Raw genomic sequence first — 20,181 nt, forward strand, 5'->3', positions numbered from 1 at the left:
AACTTAAAAAAAAACTTGAATCCCCTTTCCCAACTGACAACATCACACCCCCCCAGCCCCAAATCAAATCCCCCCCGGAAACAAATGCACATTAAACATCGGCGCCCCCCCTCCATTGCCCTCGACATGCTCCAGATACGTCTCCAACTCCGAGTCATCCGTCACCGGCAACGGCAGCTCCCCCCCACTCCCGTCCTTTACAATCCCCTCAATCTTGTAGCACATCGCTCCCGGAGTCTTGGCCGCGGCCGCCGCCTTCAGGTCGCTGTACTTGCGTGATGACAGTAGATGAATCCACTGCGGCCTCATCCCCGGGAACAATCCCCTGATTGCGCTGTGCAGTCGGAAGTAAACCGGGAAGGTGCCCTTGGTCAGGGGTGGCGCTGGTGGTGGTGCTGTCATTTGTGGCTGGGGTTGCTGGATGGGTGTTGCTATCCGGGGCTGTTGTTGAACTGGTGTGGCCGTTTGAGCTCGTGGCTGTTGAGCAGCCATCTGAGCTTGTTGCTGCTGATGAGGTTGGTGATACATCTGCCGGAGACTCGCCACAAGTGAACCTTGCTGAGGTTGTCCGGGTGTGACTGGTTGGAACGGGGGTTGCTGGTACTGCTGGATTTGGGGCTGCCCGAATTGCTGCTGAAGCTGTGACTGTGGGTTCTGTCTCGCCTGGTTCTGTGCCTGTTGTTGACTAGGGGCCGCCGCCACCGCATGGGCAGCAGCTTGTTCCTGCTGTCGACGCGACGCTTGTTCTCTCAACCACTGGTCTTGCGCTTGCTTGAGCGTCGAGGGGCCAACAAAGCCGGGCTCGACCTGTTCGGGTTGCTGCTGCTGCGGCGGCGCAGGCGCCCGCACCTCTTGCACTTCATCATCTGTATATGGTTCCGGTGTGTCGTCGGGAACATAGTCATCACCATAACCCAGCTGAGAATCCATCAATGCCTGGTCGTTATCCTTTGGTGAAGGCTTTGCATTCGCGCGCGGAGCAAAATGTACTTGTGTATGCGTCTGTACCTCAGATTGCTTCGAAGGGCGGCCTCGGCGATTCTTCGCAGGAAGCCTGAGACCGGGTACCATATTCGGGTCTTCTGGTGTTTGTGCCGACGCGGGTGCTGGCGCGGGCACAGCATTCTTTCGTGACCCCCGTGGCCGGGGAGCAGGAGCTGCAGCCAGAGCTCCTGGTACAGAAGGAGCAACAACAGATGCATCAGCCGGTGTTGATGCAGGAGTCTCAGAAACAACAGCTCCCCCAATAGGCCAATCCTGACCCTGATTCATACCTGGCTGCAAAGGCGCATCCGCATTCGAAGAAGCTGCCTCATTCTCAGGATCCTCAACGCTAAGAACAACCTTCTTAGGTCTACCCCTTTTCTTCGGGACCTTGGGGGCCTTGGGAGGCTTGGGAGGCTTCGGTGGCTTCGGCTTCTTTGTCGGTTCAGGGGTGGGACTCCTCGGCCGCAGAGGATCGATACCCCGTTTGTGAACATCAGCGTGATATCTCCGTTCCGCATCACGACCAAGCGCAATGACCGCCTTGACCTTGCGGGCATGTTCAGGGTCCTCCTGATTAGTCCATGCCTCCTTCAACACCTCATTCGCGTCGATCCACCTCTGCCTGAGCTCCCGAAACCTTTCGATGCCTTCCTCAAGAACAGGACCGAACCGCTCCACCGCCAAAATGTTGTACAGCTGGGCACGAATCTCTCTCCCCGCATCGGGGTCTAGCCCGAGAAGCCTCTTAGCCTCGGCAACAGAAACCTTGGTCTGTGTGATCCGGACGCGCTTGGTGATGTCGTTGCAGATAATTTCAACAGCCAACTTCTTCTGCTCAATGTTCTCCTGGTCCCACATGGCCGCGCGCAGATGCAAACTCTCCCTAATCAGCCGGTCTTTGAACTGCTTCCAGCGCTCGGGACCCATGAGCGTTTTCTTGATAACTCCATGGCTCATGCAAATATTGTAAAACTTCTCTCTTATACCCAGGTATGCCGCCTTGTCGAGCTGGAGGATCTCTTTGGCTTCTGTAAGCGTTGTCTCGGACGGATAGCGAGGGGGGCCTGCAGGATCAGGGGGGAGAAAGCCATATTGTTTTGTGTGGCGCCTGCGTTTCTTCGTCCGCCACAGCTCTTCCGCTTCTGCTTCGATTTGTCGTTTTCTTTGTTCCCTCCTGGCAGCAAGCTCTGCTTCGTCAGGCGGTTGAGAACCAGTTTGCCGAGGCTCTTGTTGTTGACTCTGGTCTTGCTGTTGTTCTGATTGCTCAGGCTGGGACGGAAACGAGGACCCTTGCTGCTGGTTCTCCCAGCCAGCAGCAGTCGATAATGTAGGAGTAGTTAGTACAGGAGGAGCATATGCCAACGGGTAGTTGTCATCCCACTGACGCATTCCACCGCGGTAGGGCTGGTTCGAGACTGTATTCCAGTGGTCATGGTAGGCCTCAGCCATAGTGTTGGTCTGAGAAGATTCGCCATAGCCACTCGCCGGAGCGCTATTCAGGCTGTTGGTGTGCTCTTGAATTCGTTGCAGTTGCTGTTCAACCTGACCAAGCCCGTCCTCCTCACCCTCCTCATCCTCATCTTCATCACTGTCACCAGACTCGCCATCACCACTGCTATTGCTCTTGCCACCATCATCATCCTCTTCCCTCTCCACACTAGCACTCTGACTCTGACCCTCCTTCTGACCTGCCTTCTGCTTCATCATCTCCCTCTGCTTCCTCGCCAATGTCCGCTTCGGGTTTCCATACCCACCAGCCATCTTCAAAACCATGCCAAACCTTCTCCTAATCCTCGTGATGACAGCCTTGTCAGTCTCAAACCCCTCCTCCCTGGTGATGCGAAGAATGTCGTCGCCGCCATAGTTCTGTGCCCACAGCTCTCTGACCCGGGCTTGCAGCTTCTTGTCTTTTAGAATCGGATTGAACTTTTTTTCAAAACCCCACTCGTGGAATTTCTTAAAGTAAGCAGCGGGACTGGTAGAGGGTTAGAAAACATGATGGCCAGTTTCTTGAGTAAGGAGTGAGTGAGTGAGTGAGTGAGTGAGTGAGTGAGTGAGTGAGTGAGTGAGTGAGTGAGTGAGTGAGTGAGTGAGTGGGTGAGATGAAGGTGTGGTGTCAAGTTATTATTTGTGATTAACGAGAGGGTTGACACTCCGTAGAACGGCCAAGCTGCAGTACGGAGAAGCAAACCGGGACAAAAAGGAGAAAAGAAACAGGACAAGATGGTGGGCAGATGCGCATCCAGTCTCGAGTTGTCGCCCAATCAATCCACATCATTGTGGATTCACCATACAGCAAAAAGCCACGGGGGTACAAGGGCTATAAGAAGGAAAAGGTCTAGTAAACATACACAGGTGCAAACTGATGATGCAGTTTCATGTAGTCCCTCACCTGGGGCAACTTCATCTTCTGATCCACCCACAGCCGCTTCAGCGTGTCCTTGTGTTGTTCGAAGTCCCATTTTGACGGCCTCCCCATCTCTCTGATTCATCTCCTGGTTTGTATTTCCAAGACCTTGAGCGTCGAACGAAAGAACGAGCTCTTTTGCCCGTCTGGTTGTCCGAAGCTGCGAGTTTGTGTAGAAAATGAGCTGTCGCGCTCCGGGGGGATGGAGTGGGGCGACACCCCGACGGGTTGGAGAGTTTAAATCTCCCCAACCTCCGTAGTACCTGCTTACCGTGCGCACGCCCTTTTTGCACCGTCCGTTGCACACTGTTCCCCCTAATCCCCCTGAGATATGTGTTCAGGAGCACAGAATTGTGGCTGCCATTGATTGTCCAACATACCAACTACATTGTTCATCTATGGCCGTCTGCTGATTAAAACACGGGTCCGGAAGAACAACGATCAAATCTGGCATTCATCCGCACTATCCTACATAAAAGACAGCAATACGCCCCGCTGTTTTTGGTCCCAATCCGCCTCCCAAAAAAAAAAAAACAATATCCATGCTTCTGTCTATTAAAAGACTATTTGATTAGACTGTGATGAAAAGATGCCCATATTGGTACTCGCTGATTCATACTTTCGACGACCATCATCAAGACGAGCCCCGCCCCCTGATAGCTTCAAGTTCTAGGCACTGCTGATATCACCTCCACTATCCTGGGTATTCTTCTCCTCGTCCCCTTTTTCCGTCTTGGGGGAACTCGAACTCTCCGCACTATCGCCCACTTGCCTCCCAGCCGTATTCTTCTTTTCATCCCCAACATGTTCAGTCTCAGAAGCCGGAGGGGCAGAGTCTGGTAGAACCAAGTCTCCCTCCGCATCCTTCTTGACTTCCTCTTCGTCTTTCTTGTCCCCCTCCTCCTTGTCCTCCTTGACTTTCTTAACAGCTCCACCGCCTTCCAACTCATCGGTTGCTTCTCGCTTTGGGCTCTGGGGAACAACAGCTTCCTCCTTGTTACTATCACTAGCCTTCGATCCCGGCAGGCCTGTTTGGTCGGGTGGCCGTCCCACGGCAGCCTCCACGTTGATGCCTCTGGATTCTCCGATAGCGAGGGCCGCTGTCCCCACAGTAAATTTCCCAGTGCCAGCTGGTAAGGGGCCAGTATCCTCCGCCCCTATCTCCTCCGGACCCCTGGCGTGGGGAATCTCTTCTTCATCCTCAGGGTCTGAGCTCATGGCTGAATCCTCGTCAGGCGAGCCGTTGGCTTGGGCTTGGGCCTGAGCCTGTGCTTGAGCCTGCGCTTGCTGTTGTGCTTGCTGCTGTCTTGCTAATTGGCTGATGGGGACCACGCCGGCGCGCTGCTCCTGCCTCAAGAGCTCGCCCTGTGTGACGCCCCTCTGGGCGAGAACTGCACCCACACCACCGGCGCCTGTAGAGGGAATACCATTGACTGAAATGGACACCGTCTCGATTCTTCCCATTCCATTGGGCCCTTCGATCGTCTCGGTACTCTCTGTGCGCACCCTGCCGTCGAGTTGGTGTGCTTGTCGCTGTTGTAACTGGCGCTGTTGAAGCTGCAGGTGTTGAGAGGGATCAGCCCCTGGTCCTCCTGTGATACCACTAGCGGACAGAGGAGACGAGCCACCAGTTTCGCTCCCGGTGTCGCTGCCAGGCCCACCGTTCACTCTGCTGGTTAACCACGGAATAGGTGTTAACAGTGCGCCTCCCAACGCTTCGTCCGTGCCAACCGTACTTGCTACGCCCGAGGTTGCTCCAGCGCTCCCGTTAACGGACATACCCATGCCGCTCATGTCTGGTATCGCCGCAGGTAAGGGGTAAATATTTGCGCCGCTGGTGACATGAACCACACGATCAAGCGCGTGGAGCCATGCTATTACACTCTTGTAGTGCTGTCGTGGGCGAAGCATAAGCTCAGATAGGCGCTGAATCGTATGAGGTGGGTTTTCGGTGAAGTTCTCTTTCAACACCGAAGTGATCTCATCGAGCATATCTTGGACTGGTTTGGGAAGTGTGTCGGGCGTTGCTGGCGGCTCAGCTCGGGCTTCGGGCGCCGGCGGGGACGCTGTGGACGGAGGCGCCGGGGCAGATGGCCTCGCGGCTGTGGGGGAGGAGTTCTCCTTGTTGGTTTCTTGCGAAGAAGGCACCGAGTCGACAGCTAGTTCGGTCGGCTCGGACGAGGGTATCGGGGGAATCAGACGAGGGGACGGTGGTCGCACAGGCGCTCTGGAAGGAGGCAGTCTGGGGATAGGAAATTCGGTGATGGCAATCTAAACGGAGGTCAGTCGGCCTACCCACATGGTCTAGAGAACAATCCATGGCCGTATGAGCCCACCTTCTCGATGCGCGCAACCAGTTCTGGCAGCAGAGCAGGCCAGGCAGAGCTGCGATTTGCAGGTATTAGCGACCGACGAAATGCAGCGACCGATTTGTACGAATACTCACTAGTCCATGGACCCATCCAGCGCGACCTTTGTGAGGAGGTCATCGCCAGTATCAATATCCATCTCAGTCATCCTGATAGCCGCGATAATCCGTTGCGAGACGAAGGCTAAATGCGGCGGTTTGGCGCGTGATCAAGACTTTGGGTACTCTAAAAGCGCGACTGGGAAAATGGATGGCGCTAAATGCGAATCCTACCTCTCCAGTTCTGTCGGGATCTCCACTGCGCCGTCTTATTCTGGTGGGTTGCGCTGAGAAAGCAACTAGGAAGAGCAGGTGGCTGCAGAAGAGCACCCCAGGCAATAAAGCTTAATTGCAAGGCAGGAAGTGCTTTCAAGATGAGATTCCTTGTCGATATTTACAATGGCATGCTCAAGGTCTTTCCTGACCAGCACCGCCTATGTCGCTGGCAGTTGCGCTGCCGGAGGGCAACATGGAGTGCCTGGCGCCGGCAGCCACTGAAGCGTCGTCATAGCTTTCTCTTGGCGTTTACCGCTCAGGGCAAGGGATCCTCTCTGCCAACACCAGCGATACTCCCAGCAGTCTCCAAACTGCCAACAGCGCCCGCAGAGGTACCCAACACCTTAACAGCACCGCATGCTCACGAAGCTCCCACCACAGGCTCGCGAACGCCTACCACAGCCCTGCCGCAAGCAACAGCAACCCCCGCCATCATACGTCAATCCGCCCAGTGGCTGCGAAACCTAACGTCTTGTAACAACCACCACGAACAAGCTCTCGGCTCAACAACACTTCCATTCGAGGTTTTTGCACTCTCCATCTGTTTTTTAAGCCCAGTTCAGTCATCGGCCACAGGTTTTACCAGTCCACACACCTGACATCTGCACGAATTAGAGCCGGCGCAACTCTCACTGCGCCCCCTCCATCCACCATCATGGCGGTCATTGACCAAGACAACTTTTCCAACATCTCGTGGCACAGTGAACAAAACGACCACGCCGGTCCGAGTTCTTCTACACGGGACAATATGACCAGTGCTGAGTTCTCCAAGACCATTCCAGATACCGGGAGGTCAAGCAGTGATGGGAGGGGGGGTCGCGATCACAGTCACCATGGCGATGAAGTCCTAGAGTGCACCGTCTCTGACCCTCACAAGGAGAACGACGGCACCAAGGATGCTTACGTGTCCTATCTTATCACTACCAATGTATGTTTAGGGACAACCATCAATCCAGGGCCTCCGACTGACCCAGGTGCTACTCTATAGACCACATTCTCAACCTTCCAACGACCCGTGACCACCGTTCGCCGTCGTTTCACCGATTTTGTGTTTCTCTACAGAGTTCTATGTCAAGAATACCAGGCATCCGCCATCCCGCCACTGCCCGACAAGCAGCGCATGGAATATGTGCGGGGAGACAGGTTCGGCCCCGACTTTACTGCTCGACGAGCATACTCGTTCCAGCGCTTCCTTTCCCGATTAGCACTGCATCCCGACCTCCGCCGAGCCCCTATTTTCCACACTTTCCTCGAAAGCCATGACTGGAACGCAACCATGCATGCCCGTCAAGCACGGGGATCCCTAGCCCCTCCTCTTGAGGCTGGGAGTCCAGGACCCCAGGCGGGAGGCGACGGCTTCCTCAATACCTTTACAGATTCGTTCATGAACGCCTTCACCAAGACCCAAAAGCCTGATCGTCGTTTCGTTGATACCAAAGAAAAGGCCGACAAGCTCGACGAAGATTTGACCCACGTGGAAAAGGTTGTCGCGCGCGTTGTCCGGAGGGAAGCCGACCTAGAGACGGATCACAAGGATTTGGCTGAGCAATTCCAAAAGCTCATCACTCTCGAGCCAGGGGTTGAATCAGCTGTTCTCGCCTTTGCGGCCTCGGTGGAGGATACCGCCACGGGGCTCAAAAAGCTCAAAGACAGTACCGATCAAGACTATCTCGGCTCCTTGCGTGACATGGTGGCCTATTCGGGCGCCTTGAAGGGTCTGATCAAGGCTCGGGAGCAAAAACAGCTCGACTACGAACAGCTAATCGAATACTTGAACAAGGCTACCTCGGAGCGCGATTCCCTGACGTCGGGGCACTCCTATGTCGGTCCTCTCGGCGGCGCGGGCGGCTTCATCCGGAGCAAAATCGAGGACGTCAGGGGCGTGGATCACGAACAAGCTCGAAGAGACCGGCTCCGTAAGTTGGAGCTCCGGATCGACGAACTGACCAGGGCGGTGGAAAACGCCAGGACCGAGTCGGAGAACTTTGGGGAGCAGGTCGGGAGGGAGGTGGAGAGCTTTGAGTATATCAAGAAGATTGAGCTCAAGAAGCAGTTTGGGGGGTTTGTGGACAGTCATATTGACTTTTACCAGAGTACCATCGAGACGTGGGAGAAGTATGTGCAGGAGATGGAGGCTGAGGGTGCGGTGCAACCTGCGGCTTAGAAGGCCGACTGAGTTGGTTTGCGGCCTGTGTCTTGGGGGTTTATCCAATACAGCGATATTTATAAGGCAATTGAGGTGGTGTTTTTGTAAACAGGCTGTCTTGGGTGGTGAATAGGTGACGAGAATGCCCTAATGATTTCTACCAGAACATCATCATCCACTTCGTGGCATACCCAAACAATCAACCTCAGGTCCCAATCAACAAGAAAGCATCCTTCTATTCTGTACCGTTTTCCTCAAAGAGACACAATTCGCCGCCAACTACAGACAAGAAAAACACTGAGCCTACAAACAGCCAGGACATACACAAAAACAAAACCAAGTGATGATTCTGCTCTAACAATGCTAATTCCATGAACAGGTTTTTCAAAAAAGCCAAACAAACTCCCCCTTCCACCCCATTGCACTTCTTCCCCTTGCTTCCCCCGAAGCTACTGTCTACCTCCTCAAAGGCCTCTCCTCCTCACTCTCCTCCCCCTCCGACCCACTCTCCTCACTCCCAATAACATGCTGCTCACCCTCCTCCTCCTCCTCATCACTATGTCTCCTCATCCCACCCTTCTCATCAAACCTCTCCCCCGACTCCGACCTCGAGCTCCTCTGCCCAGACGAACTCCCACCCGAAGAAGGCTGGTCTCTATACCCAACACCCCTTTCATCACCCCCCGCACCACCACCAAACTCATCCTCATCGTCACTCCCCCCAGCAAAAGCATCATACAGCTCCCCACCTCTCGTCCTCCCTTTTCTGCCCCCTGCCCCCGCAGCAACGACCCCCTTTTCGCTGTTGTTGCCAGCCAGACCTTCCGCTTCTTCCTCATCGAGAAGCTCGAATTCGTACTCGTTTCTCGGGTTGTTTCTCAACCTCTTGCGGCGGGCGAGATAGAAATAAATTCCGAGCCCGGAACAGAAAAGTACAATCAGGACGAGGGATCCATAAATCCAGACTTGAGTAGCCTTGGACATGCCAAACGAGGGAAGGAATGAGGGCAACCAGTTGCTGGCCTGGGTGTTTTCTGGCTCGGCCTCTTGCGAATCCGTGCCGGTAGACTCTGACGGCTGGGGCGGTTTGATCGGGCGGCTGGGAACTTCGGTAGGTTGAACGGAGGGGTTGCCGTCCGGGTTTCCGGTGCCGACGGGAGGGGCGACAGTGGTGGTGACGGCGCCGACGGTGGTGGTGGCGAGGTTGGCGTGGTCGTTGTCGTCTTCCTCTGTGGGCATGGGGAGAACCTTGGCCTTGGAAGCATCGCGCGACTCGCCCCAGAGCTTGAGGTGCCAGTCCGTGAAGCTGCCTGTGAAGTCGTTTACGTTGGTGTCCTTGACTATAATGGTCCAGGTGCCGACACCAGATTCACCCCTGTTTTGGTTGGTTAGTGCCAAAAGTGATTAGGAAACAAAAAGGGGGAGACGTACCAGTGAGCAACACTCATAAAAGTCCAGTCGTCGTAGCCCTCGGTGGAATCATCAAACTTGCGTGTGGTGGAGAGATGGCTGACAACCTTGTTGGGGCTGATCAGGTCGACGCTCACATCGCCGCGGCGGGCGTGCTTGAGGTTCATGGTGACAGTGACATGCTCGAGACGCTCAAGGTTGGCCTCCTTGAGCATGTCCTCGGTAACCTCAAAGGGAACAGCAATGCCCTTGTCACCCTGGGGAATGGGCTGGTTGACGTGAATCCAAGGAGAATAGAACCAAGCCTGGGGCTTCACGTTCTTCCACTTCTTGGCAGCATGGACAATGGCGTAGCTGTCAAGCTTGCCATAGCCGTAAGTGTGACTGAAGCGCTTGCCAATGGTGGTGGGCTGCCAGTCTCCGTCGTTTTCATTGAGAGGAATGGCCGTGTCCATGGCAAGGTATTGCATATCACGCCAGGTAAGATCCGGGCGCACCGAAAGCACAAGAGCAAAGATACCAGCCGCGAGCGGTGCAGCCGCCGACGTCCCTCCATGTGTGTTGGAGCATGCATTCTGGCCAACATCGGTGGTGTGGATCGCATCACCGCTGCCACTGGAATAAGTGACGACGAGACCAGCCGAGCACTTCTCAGAGTAGTAGGGGTGCAGCCCCTTTCGGTCGATGGCGCCAACCGTGATGCTGTAAATGCTGTTTGTGTATCCGTCAAAGTTGCAGTTGTCCTCCGCCATGGCACCGTTACCGCTCGCGAACACATAGATTGACCCTAGACCTTGTCTCCCGTTCTGAACAGCGTTGAGCATGGCACGCTTGATCAGAATACCAGGGGCATCCATGCTCTTGCCGTCATCTGGGGGACCCCATGAGCAAGAGTAGATTTGGTTGTGGTCAAAGTCGTAATTCATAGCAACAGCCTCATCGGCGTCCGAGATCAGCTTGGAAAGAATGCGCTGGCCGGATATCCTGGCATCATAGGCAACGCCGACACCGCACACGGTATTCCTACCGGCTGCGACCTCGCCGGCGCAACGAGTTCCATGCCTGTCGTCTGATAGACGAGGTTTCGGCTCCTCCGTCTTATCATTAAAGTCGTAAGATCCGGCAGCATAGTAATTGTCCTTCAGATCATCGCTGTACATGTCCAACCCATCATCGACAATGGCCACTGTGGCATTCTTTCCAGTAATGCCCTCCAGCCAGAGACCTGTTACGTTCACATCGTGTCCGACCTCGACCGTATTGAATAGATGCCATTGCTCGTTGAAGATAGGGTCCTGGATCTGGAGTGCCTGTGCAACCTCTGCCTGCGCCTTGAGCGCCGAGTCTACCCCGACCTGCGGTTTCGGCTTGGGGATGGCTTCTGGTCGTCGTGCAGGAATGATGCGCTTCTCCCATGGTTTTCGCAACTTTTGTTTCTCGGAAAAGAGGACACCGTCCAAGACATCATAACCACCGATCGACCGCTTCCTCCGTCTTCTTTCCGTCAGCTCCCTTTTGACAATATCGTGCTCTGCCTTTCTTGCGACAAAGATGTGGTGGTCCTTGAGGTTTCCAAGAGGACCTTCGTGCGACAGCCCCAAGCTCCTTGCTACCTGGATAGGGGATGTCTGGGCGTCGAGGTGAAGGACGTAATAGTCGTTTGCGTCGTAATTCCTGGGGGTGACTTGAGATGCGGATGCATAGGCAGCAAGGACCAGCAGAGCCGTGGCCGATGGAATCTTCATCGTCTCGTTCTAGAAGGTCGAGGGCTCAGGGGCACCTCGTTGAATCCCCGGAAGGGTGCAGATGTCGAGATTAACGGAAAACGCCGACTGACATGTGGACACGCAACTCGATGTCGAATGGTCGCGCAAGAACTGGACTCCTGGAGCAATGGTTCGTTGTTGTTGAGTGTTGCGCGCTTGGAACGAGATTTCGAAACGAAGGGAATGCGAAGCCGTTCGAGTCGCTGGCCAGTTGTGGTGGTGGTGGCAATGGATGTTGTGTGTGGTACCAGCAACTGCGTTTCAGGAGTGGAAACACAACCTTCGGTGGCGGACAGGCCGTTTCCTCTCCACCCCGGGTTTTGCTTCTTGATCTGGGGTTGGCTTTTGGAGGTTCGTTCGGGCGTCTCCTCTGTCGTAGTGGAGAGGTGGCCTTGAGGATTGTTTCGTCTCACCCGATCAACCAGTCGTCCAGGCGAACACAGGCAGTCTTCGTAATGCCAACGTCGCAGTTTGTGGTACGTGCCACTTCCCCTTCACCTCTGGCTTGGCAACTGGCTGTTTTAAGGGACTGTGGGTCAGCTGGTGTAAGACGGACCAATAAGATGGCAGCACGTCCAGCCGTCAAGGTGTCAACCTTTAAAATTGTTGAAATCTTGAAGGTGAAGAAAGCTGCTCAACTTGACTGAATGCAATTCTCACGAGGCATGGTGTTGGGAGAAATCTCTACAAACTATCAGCTCTCTAATTGACTGTCTTCTTTGTCTTTTGCCCCTGTGGACAAAATTCTTCAACAGGCTTCAGCAGCGCAATCGGCAGTTCAATTCGGTCTTTCCCTTTGTCCCTCAGCCTTCCTCTTTGAACCTCGAGTGTTTTGGAGGCGGGCTGAGGACTTGTATACCTAGCACTGGCAACCTCTTAAGACCATGAAAGGTACTCATAAGAAACAAAATAAACAGGCGTAAACCAGCAACAAAGTACACATAGTTTATCATGAGCTCACTGTGTGGGCACACAGGTGGGGATAACCGTTCAGCCTCCCGTTTCCGCGAGGTGGATATCGAAGACAAACACGTTCGAGTGGGACGAACGCATGTGGATGGGCACACGCAGACTGATGCGGGTACCTACTCGGTATATATATGTAAGTGTGGTGAGGTGATGGGGTGGTGACGCTCTGGAGCCGCGCTGTCGTGAATAGGAGAGGTTGGTGTTGTCTCTCCACAGCCCCAGTTGCCTTTGGCACTTTGGATCGAGCTCACCGAGAAGCCTGGCCATATCATTGGCCGGCAACACAGGTTGTATAAGCCGAGTGATGATAAGATCAAATAACCCTATCCATCAGTGGATGCTCTGTCAGATGCCGAAGCAGCATCACCAAGCAGAGCAGACAATGGCTGCCCGCCCTGAGACATGGTGTCATCCGAACCGGTCATCGAAGCCGTCAAAGCTTCCATCTGAAGGTTTGTTCCTGTGCTTGACATGTTGCCAACACTCGATCGCCAGTGGAGACGGGATCACGGATCAAACACCAACCACCACATTTTGAACGACACCATGTTCTCGATAATATCAAACTGCCAAGCCAGCGACGTCCAAGGTTGCGGTCTCTCCCGCCTTTCGATTTTTGAGAACCCCTGTCGGCGGGTCTTTTGGAGCTGTGATGTGGCCCAGTGGATGGCAGCGAACGGCTTCTCACTGGCCCAGCAGCCTGACAGCATCCCGATACCCCTGCAAACGACGCTCTGGCGGCAGGAACAACCCTGGACAGCCTCTCCGAGTCCCCAGCCCAACTTGCCAAGCTTGAGGTCTTCCCACCCAAGCATCCCAAGCTTTCCCCAGGCCCATCCCAGGACAACTTTCGGTACATACAATAACTCGCAAATGCCCCCCAAGTGAGGTGGTCGCGAAACCCCAGAGCCCGAGGACGCATGTGTCTGCACAACATTGGCTATTCTGGGACCTTGCAGCTCTCGTGAACGAAACGAGGCGTCTTGGAGCGGTCAGCCTACCCACCCCACCAGGGCATCGATCGCAACGCCGACGGCCAACAATCGCCAAACTCGAATCGAAGCCTCACATTGGGACTGGAACCCAACGGCCACATGTCGTCGACCACTAACCCTTATTGGGGCGAGCTCCCAGCTCCCCAGGTGAAAGCCCGTCGCTTGTCTGATGACCAGCCCCAGACTCATGATAACCGCCAGTCATTGGATGTTGGCGCCCAGGCACAGGTCAGACCGAACCGCGCATCCGTTCAGACTACAAAATCAGATGCGCCGACCGAATCCACCCTGAGCCCCTTCGCATCGCCAACCGCCTCGAGCTTTCAGGGTCAGGGACTTGCTCCTCGTCCGCCATCCCTACCGTACGCCGCCAACCAATATCCACCCGAGCTCGTAGAGAACCGACGAAAGAGAAGGAGTCGCACCCTGGAACAGGACGAAGAATACTACGCCGCAGCATTAGCAGCAGCATCATCAGCAGCAGCATCGGCCCCTCCTCCCGCTGCTCCTGACGTCCCCCGTACTGCCGCAAACTACCGTTATCCGCCTTCGAGCAGTGGAAATAGGAATATGGATGTTGACGATTACTACAAGGCCGCCGGTCCGGAGCATCACCCGGTGTTGGACAGAGCGCAGAAGACGCTGGACGAATCCGCGCTACCTCGATCACACCGATCCAATGGCCAACCTCGCAGGACATCTGCTGCCGAGCAGAACCTCCAGAGAAGTACCAGGAGAACCTCGACGCAGGACCGATCCAGAATGTTGGCAGACGACCGTTCACCCCTTCAAAGGCTGGAACTGACCCTCGACAGTATTTCCAAAGAAGACAAACGCGCCCGCCTCGAGGCTGCTGAGAGAGCTGCCCGCAACAGAACCGGTGGAACGACCTACGATGCCGACAACATCACCCAATCGGCACGCCGACCCCGGCGGACCTCTTCGACGGCTGGAGATACACCAGGAACCCCAGGAACCCCAGGAACCCCCTCAAGGCCGACAACCCAGCGCGCAACCCCCGGACAGAACGGACCCCTCTCTCAGAACCCCCCAGAAGATGGACAACCTTTCAGCGCCCCAACTGACAGATCCCCGAGAGGACAGGCTTCCGACTCGCAAGCAGCCTCACCAGGTCAGTCATCAGGAATCCCACAACGGAATCTCAGCTTCCGTGAACGTGCCGCAAAGAGTGATATAAAGTTGCCAAATGATGTTGGAGATGTTGCACCAAAAGAGACCTCGCCAGTGGCCTCTCCGCCCAAGAGCGGCAGCAACAAGCTTAAAAAGAACCGGGCGAACCCAAATGACACTTGGCCCAGGAGAGTATCTGTGTCCGAGTCTGAGGCAGAGGAGGCCCGCAAGCCTCTGGAAGGCAGCCATTCGAATACACAAACAATTCACGTCGTTCCCACAACGTCAGCCACCCCTAGATTTCCTGGAGAACCTGTGCGCCTCAATGGCACGGGGACGGGACCAGTCCGATCGTCCTCACACGGGCGAAGAGACTCTATGGCCGCTGACCGCGAGTTTTACGAAGATGAAATGTACCCCCAGCGTCCCGCAAAACTCCAAAAGACACCCAGCCAGAGGAAAGCCGATCAGATCCTCGGCCGAGTACCACCCAACACAGTTGCAGCGAATGGCGCACGGCAGGTGGGCGCTATCTCTCGGGATCAAGTATCTCCTACGGCTCCTGTGGCCACGGCACCGGCTGTAGACAATGCCTCCCAATCTGCCCACCGTTCAACACGAAGAGACAACCGAAGAGACAGCGAAAGTGATGACGAGGGGGTGCACCATGTGTCCAATCTTGTCTACCACGGCCGCGACAGATATGTTCCTGGCGATGGTCTCTACCAACCTACACCGTACTTGGATGAATGGCAAAAGGGCACAGTTGGTGCTCTCACGGGCGCTCTGCTGGACCTCGAGGACGTACCACCTTCGACCGCAGAGAAGGGTGGCGCAGGTAACGGGACCTGGTGGGAGTCGCCAAAGTCAAGAACTCGGGCAAGCAGCCTGTCCAGCCGGCCAAAGAAGGCTGAGGCGTTCGAGGGTGAATATGATGATACAAACGGTACGCAGACCCCTACCTCGTCAGCTTTTTACCCCAATATCAGCGCAGTCCAAAGTGGTGATCTCAGTCGGCTGTCTGAAGGTGAAGTCGGGCGGGGTTTGACCAGCAAGAACCAGGACCTCAAAAAGAAGGGAAATCGAGGAAGACGCTGGGAAGGGCTACGACCCTTCAGCCCGAGCCCTGCGGATCTTGCTGCTGCTTTGACTCTGAATGATTCACGAGACAGCCTCGACTGTTTTTCGATTTGTAGTGATGCATTCTCAGGGAAAGCAGCAGTGTCCTATTCCAGTACATCGATCCCCTGCTTTTCTCCGTTCGTTATCGTCAGCGTGTTGAGATCCTGGTACTGACGTGTATCCCTTCTACAGCGCCCACGCGATTCAAGCCTCCTCTTTATCTGAAGTGCGGTCCTCTGCTGAGATATTGCGGAATCCGACATGAGCGTGTGCCCAGCCGCTCCACCCGCGGTGCCAGCGTTGATCGTGAAATCTGGAGGGGCTCCATCATGATTGTGACCACCGACAAAGACTCATCGTATGACATCGCCCCAACGCTGAGACTGTTTGTTCAGCCTATCGAGCTTCTGCCATTGCCACCAAAGCAGGTTCCGGGCGATGAGCCTTTGGCAGCTGAGTATGTCGACCCCATTGCGGGACATCCCAAGCTGGGCCGAAAGGGCGAGACTCTCTATGTCAGGCCGGTCGACCATCTCGAGCCAGGACGTGATGTATCAAGAGATGAGACCGATGATGGGCTTTTCGAAAAGACGAGAAGTCCACCTGAGGGACCTCTCCCGGGTGGTTCGGCCGATCCCCCTGGCTCATTTGCTGCCCGGCGGAAGCGGGCGGAGATGGACGGTGAGAAGGCTGGCAAGTACAAGGACGTCCGGGGCTTTAGGTTGCATGCCGAACACGGCTACACCTTCTGGAGATTCAATGTTGAGATTGAGCTGCGAGACAAGCAGCAGCGCATCGCGTACCGAATCAACAGAGGCCCATCAACCGGTTTCTGGGTCCCAGCCCAGGGCCAGACCATGAATATCATGTTCCACAGCTGCAACGGCTTCAGCATGAGCGTCAACCCCAACGAGTTCACGGGACCTGATCCGATGTGGCGCGATGTTCTTAATGCCCACCAAAGCCAGCCTTTCCATGTCATGATTGGCGGTGGTGATCAGATCTACAACGACAGGTGCATGCAAGACACCACCCTCTTCCGCAACTGGTTGATGATTAAGAATCCCATCCACAAGCACAATGCTCCTTTCTCGTCCGAATTGCAGCTGGAGCTGGAGCGCTTCTACATGGAGCGCTATGCGATGTGGTTCTCCCAGGGATTGTTCAGCATGGCGAACTCGCAAATTCCCATGGTCAACATGTATGACGATCACGACATCATTGACGGCTTTGGCTCGTACCCCCATCACTTCATGAACTCGCCCGTATTTTCCGGGCTTGGCAATGTTGCTTTCAAGTATTACATGCTGTTTCAGCACCAGAGCATTCCCGCCGAAACCGAAAGGCACGAACCTAGCTGGACTCTGGGTGTGAAGCCTGGGCCCTATATCAACGAGCTCAGCCGCAGCTTGTTTATGTTCTTGGGCTCCAAGGTTGCCCTGCTAGCTGTCGATGCCCGGACCGAACGAACACGACAGGATGTCATCAACGAAGACACTTGGAAGAAGATTATGGACCGCTGCTACCAGGAGATTGACAAGGGCAAGGTTGAGCATCTTCTTGTCCTCCTTGGTGTGCCAATTGCCTATCCTCGACTGGTCTGGCTCGAGAACATGTAAGTTTCGCGCTATTAGAGAATCCCGCGCCTTTCAGAGTACTGATATACCACAGCTTGACTTCCCGCGTCATGGATCCCATCAAGGCACTCAGCAAGATGGGCATGTTCAAGGGCCTGCTCAACCGCTTTGACGGGGGAGTCGAGGTTCTCGACGATTTGGACGACCATTGGACAGCCAAGAGCCACAAGGCTGAACGCAAATTCGTAATTGAGGACTTGCAAGACCTGGCAGCCGACAAGTCTATTCGCGTCACGATCCTCAGCGGCGATGTTCACCTCGCCGCCATCGGGCAGTTCTACTCAAACCCCAAGCTCGGCCTGGCTAAGCACAAGGACTTCAGGTATATGCCCAATGTGATCTCGTCAGCCATTGTCAACACTCCGCCACCCGACCTGCTGGCCGATGTTCTCAACAAGCGGAACAAGGTACATCACTTTGACAAGGAGACAGACGAGGACATGATACCCATCTTCGGACACGGTGTAGACAGCAAGCCCCGCAATAACAAGCACTTGCTCCCGCATCGCAACTGGTGTGCCATTCGGCCGTATGTGCCTGGTCATACACCGGAGCCCACGCCAACTCAGTCCGCTTACGATCTGACGCCTGACGGTTCGCCATCTCCTGCCGCCTCAAGACCTGGTCTTTTACGGAGACTATCCGGCAAGGCTCGGGCTTCTTCTTTCCGTGGTCCCGACAGCGTCGTCAAAGATCGCTCTCGCCCGCCCATCTCCAACAGCATCTTACGAGGGCTGTCAAGCCGCGGGGGTGTTGCCAGCGCAGATGAGATAGGCAGACCAGGAACAGCCCGATCAAACAAGCTGACCCGCACAATGTCTGGCTCTTCTGTGTCGGGCCGTCTGGGCGGTCTCTTCCGCCGTCTCAGCAGCAGCTCGAAGAAGCCACGCGATGATGGTGGCATCAATGGAAACTGGGGTGTTGACACTGACGAGGATGCCATTTACGATGACGAAACCTTGCGTCAGCGGGTTGGTGCCCATCCTAGCGGTGGTGTCGGGTTACGAGGCGGTCTGGGTGATTATCCCTCTGGCTACTCAACCCAGTCCCACAACAGCGAGTATGCCCGTGGTGACGAGAGCTACTTTACCGTCAAACCTCCGCAGCCCGTGCAATCACATCAGCAACCGCCGCCGTACCAGCAGCACAACCCCAATCATGGCCGAAGCAAGTCGGCTACTGTCGTTGGCAGCGCTGCTCAGTACCCCAGCTCTGCTACGTCTGGGTATGCCTCCGCCTCGCAGCAGCACCACAACGAGTTTGTGCCCAAGCCTTTTAGCCGCATCCCGACGGGCTTGTCGGCCAAGCAACTGAAGCATGCGAAGGAGCTGGAGGTGGATTTGGAGGGCGGGCTGGAAGTGACGCTTAATGTGGAGATTGCGCCAAAGGACCCGAGCGGGAGCACGGTGCCGTATCGGCTTGTGGTGCCGAGGTTGTGGTATGAGTATGAAGGGGAGGAGCCGGAGGATGAGGAGGAGGAGAGGGAGGTGGAACGGGGGGTTAGGAGAGGAGGGCAGTCTGATCATGGTCAACAGCAACAAGGAGAGGCGCTGGCTGAGGGTGGTCAGGGGCCGGTGTTTGAGAAGAAGCCTGGGGGGTTGAAGAGGTTGTTTAGTGGGCGGAGGAGGAAGTCTGTGTCTGAGGAGGGGATGGGGACGCCGGTTTAGGGGAGGATGAGATATGATGCGATGAGTGATGGGTTATGTATAAAGGATATGAAGGATGGGATTTGATGAAAGGGGGGTTTAATGGGTTGAATAAAATCAGGTTTCGTTGCTTGTTATACATGAAGATATGGACGGAGTTTAAAGCGTGTTTTAGTTTATTGATCTGAGTGCAATATACACCGAGATTGGTTCTGAACTTGGCACTGGTACATGTAGCAATGGAGAGGCTTTTCCTTTGCTGAGCTTTGTTGTGTTCGACCATGCTAGCCCATGTTAGAACTTTTGAGGAAGAGCACAGACGTGTCATCTCGTCGTATTTACACTGGTCGTGCTTGGGAGTTTCCAGTCAGGCTGGACCGGAAGAATGCTGTCCCTGTATAACACCACCTCGGCAGATACGGAGCATGAGAGCCTTTAAAGGCCTCAAAGCCTGATCCAAGGTACGTTGAAGGCTCAGCTTCGTTTCAGGTGTGACTCTGGGTGAAGTCCACAGCCTTGTGTCCGTTCCTTGTCTTGCCTGTGCCTGTCTCGGTTTTCCAAACAGTTGATCACCGAAAAGACCAAGGCCGGGAGGGGACGAGGCTCGTAAAGCGGAGACCTATCATAGTCATCTTCATGCCGTGAGAGGTGGGCTTTGGCTGTTCAGAACACAAAGGTAAAGGCTGTGAGGTAGTCCGGGCACCTACCACGATTCGATCACATCATGATCACGCCCATGCCCCTCTCGCCTCACAGACTCCTACTAGTGGACCTACACATTCCACAGAGACCTCTATAATTCCATGTAGACCTAATTTCAACATGACAAGACTGAAAACCACCCCCAACTACCGCAACCCCATGGTCACACTCTCAGGTATATCACATCCCCCTTCGCCCCCGGAAAATACAACCATCACTCAGCCCTGTGCATCCAATACCCCGCATCACAATCTATCCCACCACCGCAATCCCAACGTCAAGGACCCACGACATGTAGTAGGGCTGGCTAACCTTTACAACGTTACCTACCTATCCTAACCCGCCCAACGCCAAATTTGAAACCAAAACATCTTTCTCACCTCCCTACCTTACCTATCTTCAGCCCTATATGCTGACAACCCATCGCACAACAGGGCCGTGAGTTCACATCTTCATAACCCCGCCGTGACCTCACCTCTGCAGATCCAACGGTGGTGGGGGTGGTGACGGGGTGCAAGGTAGGTAGCTCAAGTGTCAGAAATAAACTCCCATAAATCTTTCACCAGCTTTTATTTCCCCG

General features: G+C 55.0%; 5 protein-coding genes across 5 annotated transcripts; 2 read left to right on the forward strand and 3 right to left on the reverse strand.

Annotated features, from left to right (window-relative positions):
• Nucleotides 1–9: 9 nt before the first annotated feature.
• Nucleotides 10–3,578, reverse strand: QC763_101900 (uncharacterized protein). Its single transcript, XM_062906745.1, has 2 exons — nt 3,339–3,578; nt 10–2,962 (listed from the first exon to the last, which is right to left on the reverse strand). Exons 1-2 carry the CDS (start codon nt 3,464–3,466, stop codon nt 64–66), a joined length of 3,027 nt encoding a protein of 1,008 aa, XP_062769624.1. The 5' UTR covers nt 3,467–3,578; the 3' UTR covers nt 10–63.
• Nucleotides 3,579–3,859: 281 nt separating this feature from the next.
• On the reverse strand, nt 3,860–6,266 carry QC763_101910 (uncharacterized protein). Its single transcript, XM_062906746.1, has 3 exons — nt 5,841–6,266; nt 5,731–5,779; nt 3,860–5,665 (listed from the first exon to the last, which is right to left on the reverse strand). The coding sequence occupies exons 1-3, from the start codon at nt 5,909–5,911 to the stop codon at nt 4,064–4,066; spliced, it is 1,722 nt and encodes a 573-aa protein (XP_062769625.1). The 5' UTR covers nt 5,912–6,266; the 3' UTR covers nt 3,860–4,063.
• An 88-nt stretch (nt 6,267–6,354) lies between these two features.
• Nucleotides 6,355–8,389, forward strand: SNX4 (intercellular trafficking and secretion). Its single transcript, XM_062906747.1, has 2 exons — nt 6,355–7,005; nt 7,066–8,389. The coding sequence occupies exons 1-2, from the start codon at nt 6,733–6,735 to the stop codon at nt 8,239–8,241; spliced, it is 1,449 nt and encodes a 482-aa protein (XP_062769626.1). The 5' UTR covers nt 6,355–6,732; the 3' UTR covers nt 8,242–8,389.
• Nucleotides 8,300–13,001, reverse strand: KEX2 (pheromone processing endoprotease). The gene is made up of 2 exons (XM_062906748.1): nt 9,655–13,001; nt 8,300–9,598 (listed from the first exon to the last, which is right to left on the reverse strand). Exons 1-2 carry the CDS (start codon nt 11,376–11,378, stop codon nt 8,680–8,682), a joined length of 2,643 nt encoding a protein of 880 aa, XP_062769627.1. The 5' UTR covers nt 11,379–13,001; the 3' UTR covers nt 8,300–8,679.
• QC763_101940 (uncharacterized protein) lies at nt 12,755–19,211 on the forward strand. Its single transcript, XM_062906749.1, has 4 exons — nt 12,755–14,127; nt 14,179–15,728; nt 15,809–17,231; nt 17,288–19,211. Exons 1-4 carry the CDS (start codon nt 13,463–13,465, stop codon nt 18,918–18,920), a joined length of 5,271 nt encoding a protein of 1,756 aa, XP_062769628.1. The 5' UTR covers nt 12,755–13,462; the 3' UTR covers nt 18,921–19,211.
• Nucleotides 19,212–20,181: the final 970 nt, after the last annotated feature.

Source organism: Podospora pseudopauciseta, chromosome 1 (genome assembly GCF_035222475.1).
Source record: "Podospora pseudopauciseta strain CBS 411.78 chromosome 1, whole genome shotgun sequence".
NCBI lineage: Eukaryota > Fungi > Ascomycota > Sordariomycetes > Sordariales > Podosporaceae > Podospora > Podospora pseudopauciseta.

Coding starts and splice junctions, on each gene's coding strand:
- QC763_101900 (XM_062906745.1), bottom strand. CDS start 3,466: ATGGGGAGGCCGTCAAAATGGGACTTCGAACAACACAAGGACACGCTG. Junction 2,963..3,338: donor CATCATCAGTTTGCACCTGT/GTATGTTTACTA, acceptor ACCCTCTACCAG/TCCCGCTGCTTACTTTAAGA.
- QC763_101910 (XM_062906746.1), bottom strand. CDS start 5,911: ATGACTGAGATGGATATTGATACTGGCGATGACCTCCTCACAAAGGTC. Junction 5,780..5,840: donor CTGGATGGGTCCATGGACTA/GTGAGTATTCGT, acceptor TGCAAATCGCAG/CTCTGCCTGGCCTGCTCTGC. Junction 5,666..5,730: donor TGGTTGCGCGCATCGAGAAG/GTGGGCTCATAC, acceptor ACCTCCGTTTAG/ATTGCCATCACCGAATTTCC.
- SNX4 (XM_062906747.1), top strand. CDS start 6,733: ATGGCGGTCATTGACCAAGACAACTTTTCCAACATCTCGTGGCACAGT. Junction 7,006..7,065: donor CCTATCTTATCACTACCAAT/GTATGTTTAGGG, acceptor GCTACTCTATAG/ACCACATTCTCAACCTTCCA.
- KEX2 (XM_062906748.1), bottom strand. CDS start 11,378: ATGAAGATTCCATCGGCCACGGCTCTGCTGGTCCTTGCTGCCTATGCA. Junction 9,599..9,654: donor TTTATGAGTGTTGCTCACTG/GTACGTCTCCCC, acceptor CAACCAAAACAG/GGGTGAATCTGGTGTCGGCA.
- QC763_101940 (XM_062906749.1), top strand. CDS start 13,463: ATGTCGTCGACCACTAACCCTTATTGGGGCGAGCTCCCAGCTCCCCAG. Junction 14,128..14,178: donor ACGCAGGACCGATCCAGAAT/GTTGGCAGACGA, acceptor GACCCTCGACAG/TATTTCCAAAGAAGACAAAC. Junction 17,232..17,287: donor CTGGTCTGGCTCGAGAACAT/GTAAGTTTCGCG, acceptor GATATACCACAG/CTTGACTTCCCGCGTCATGG.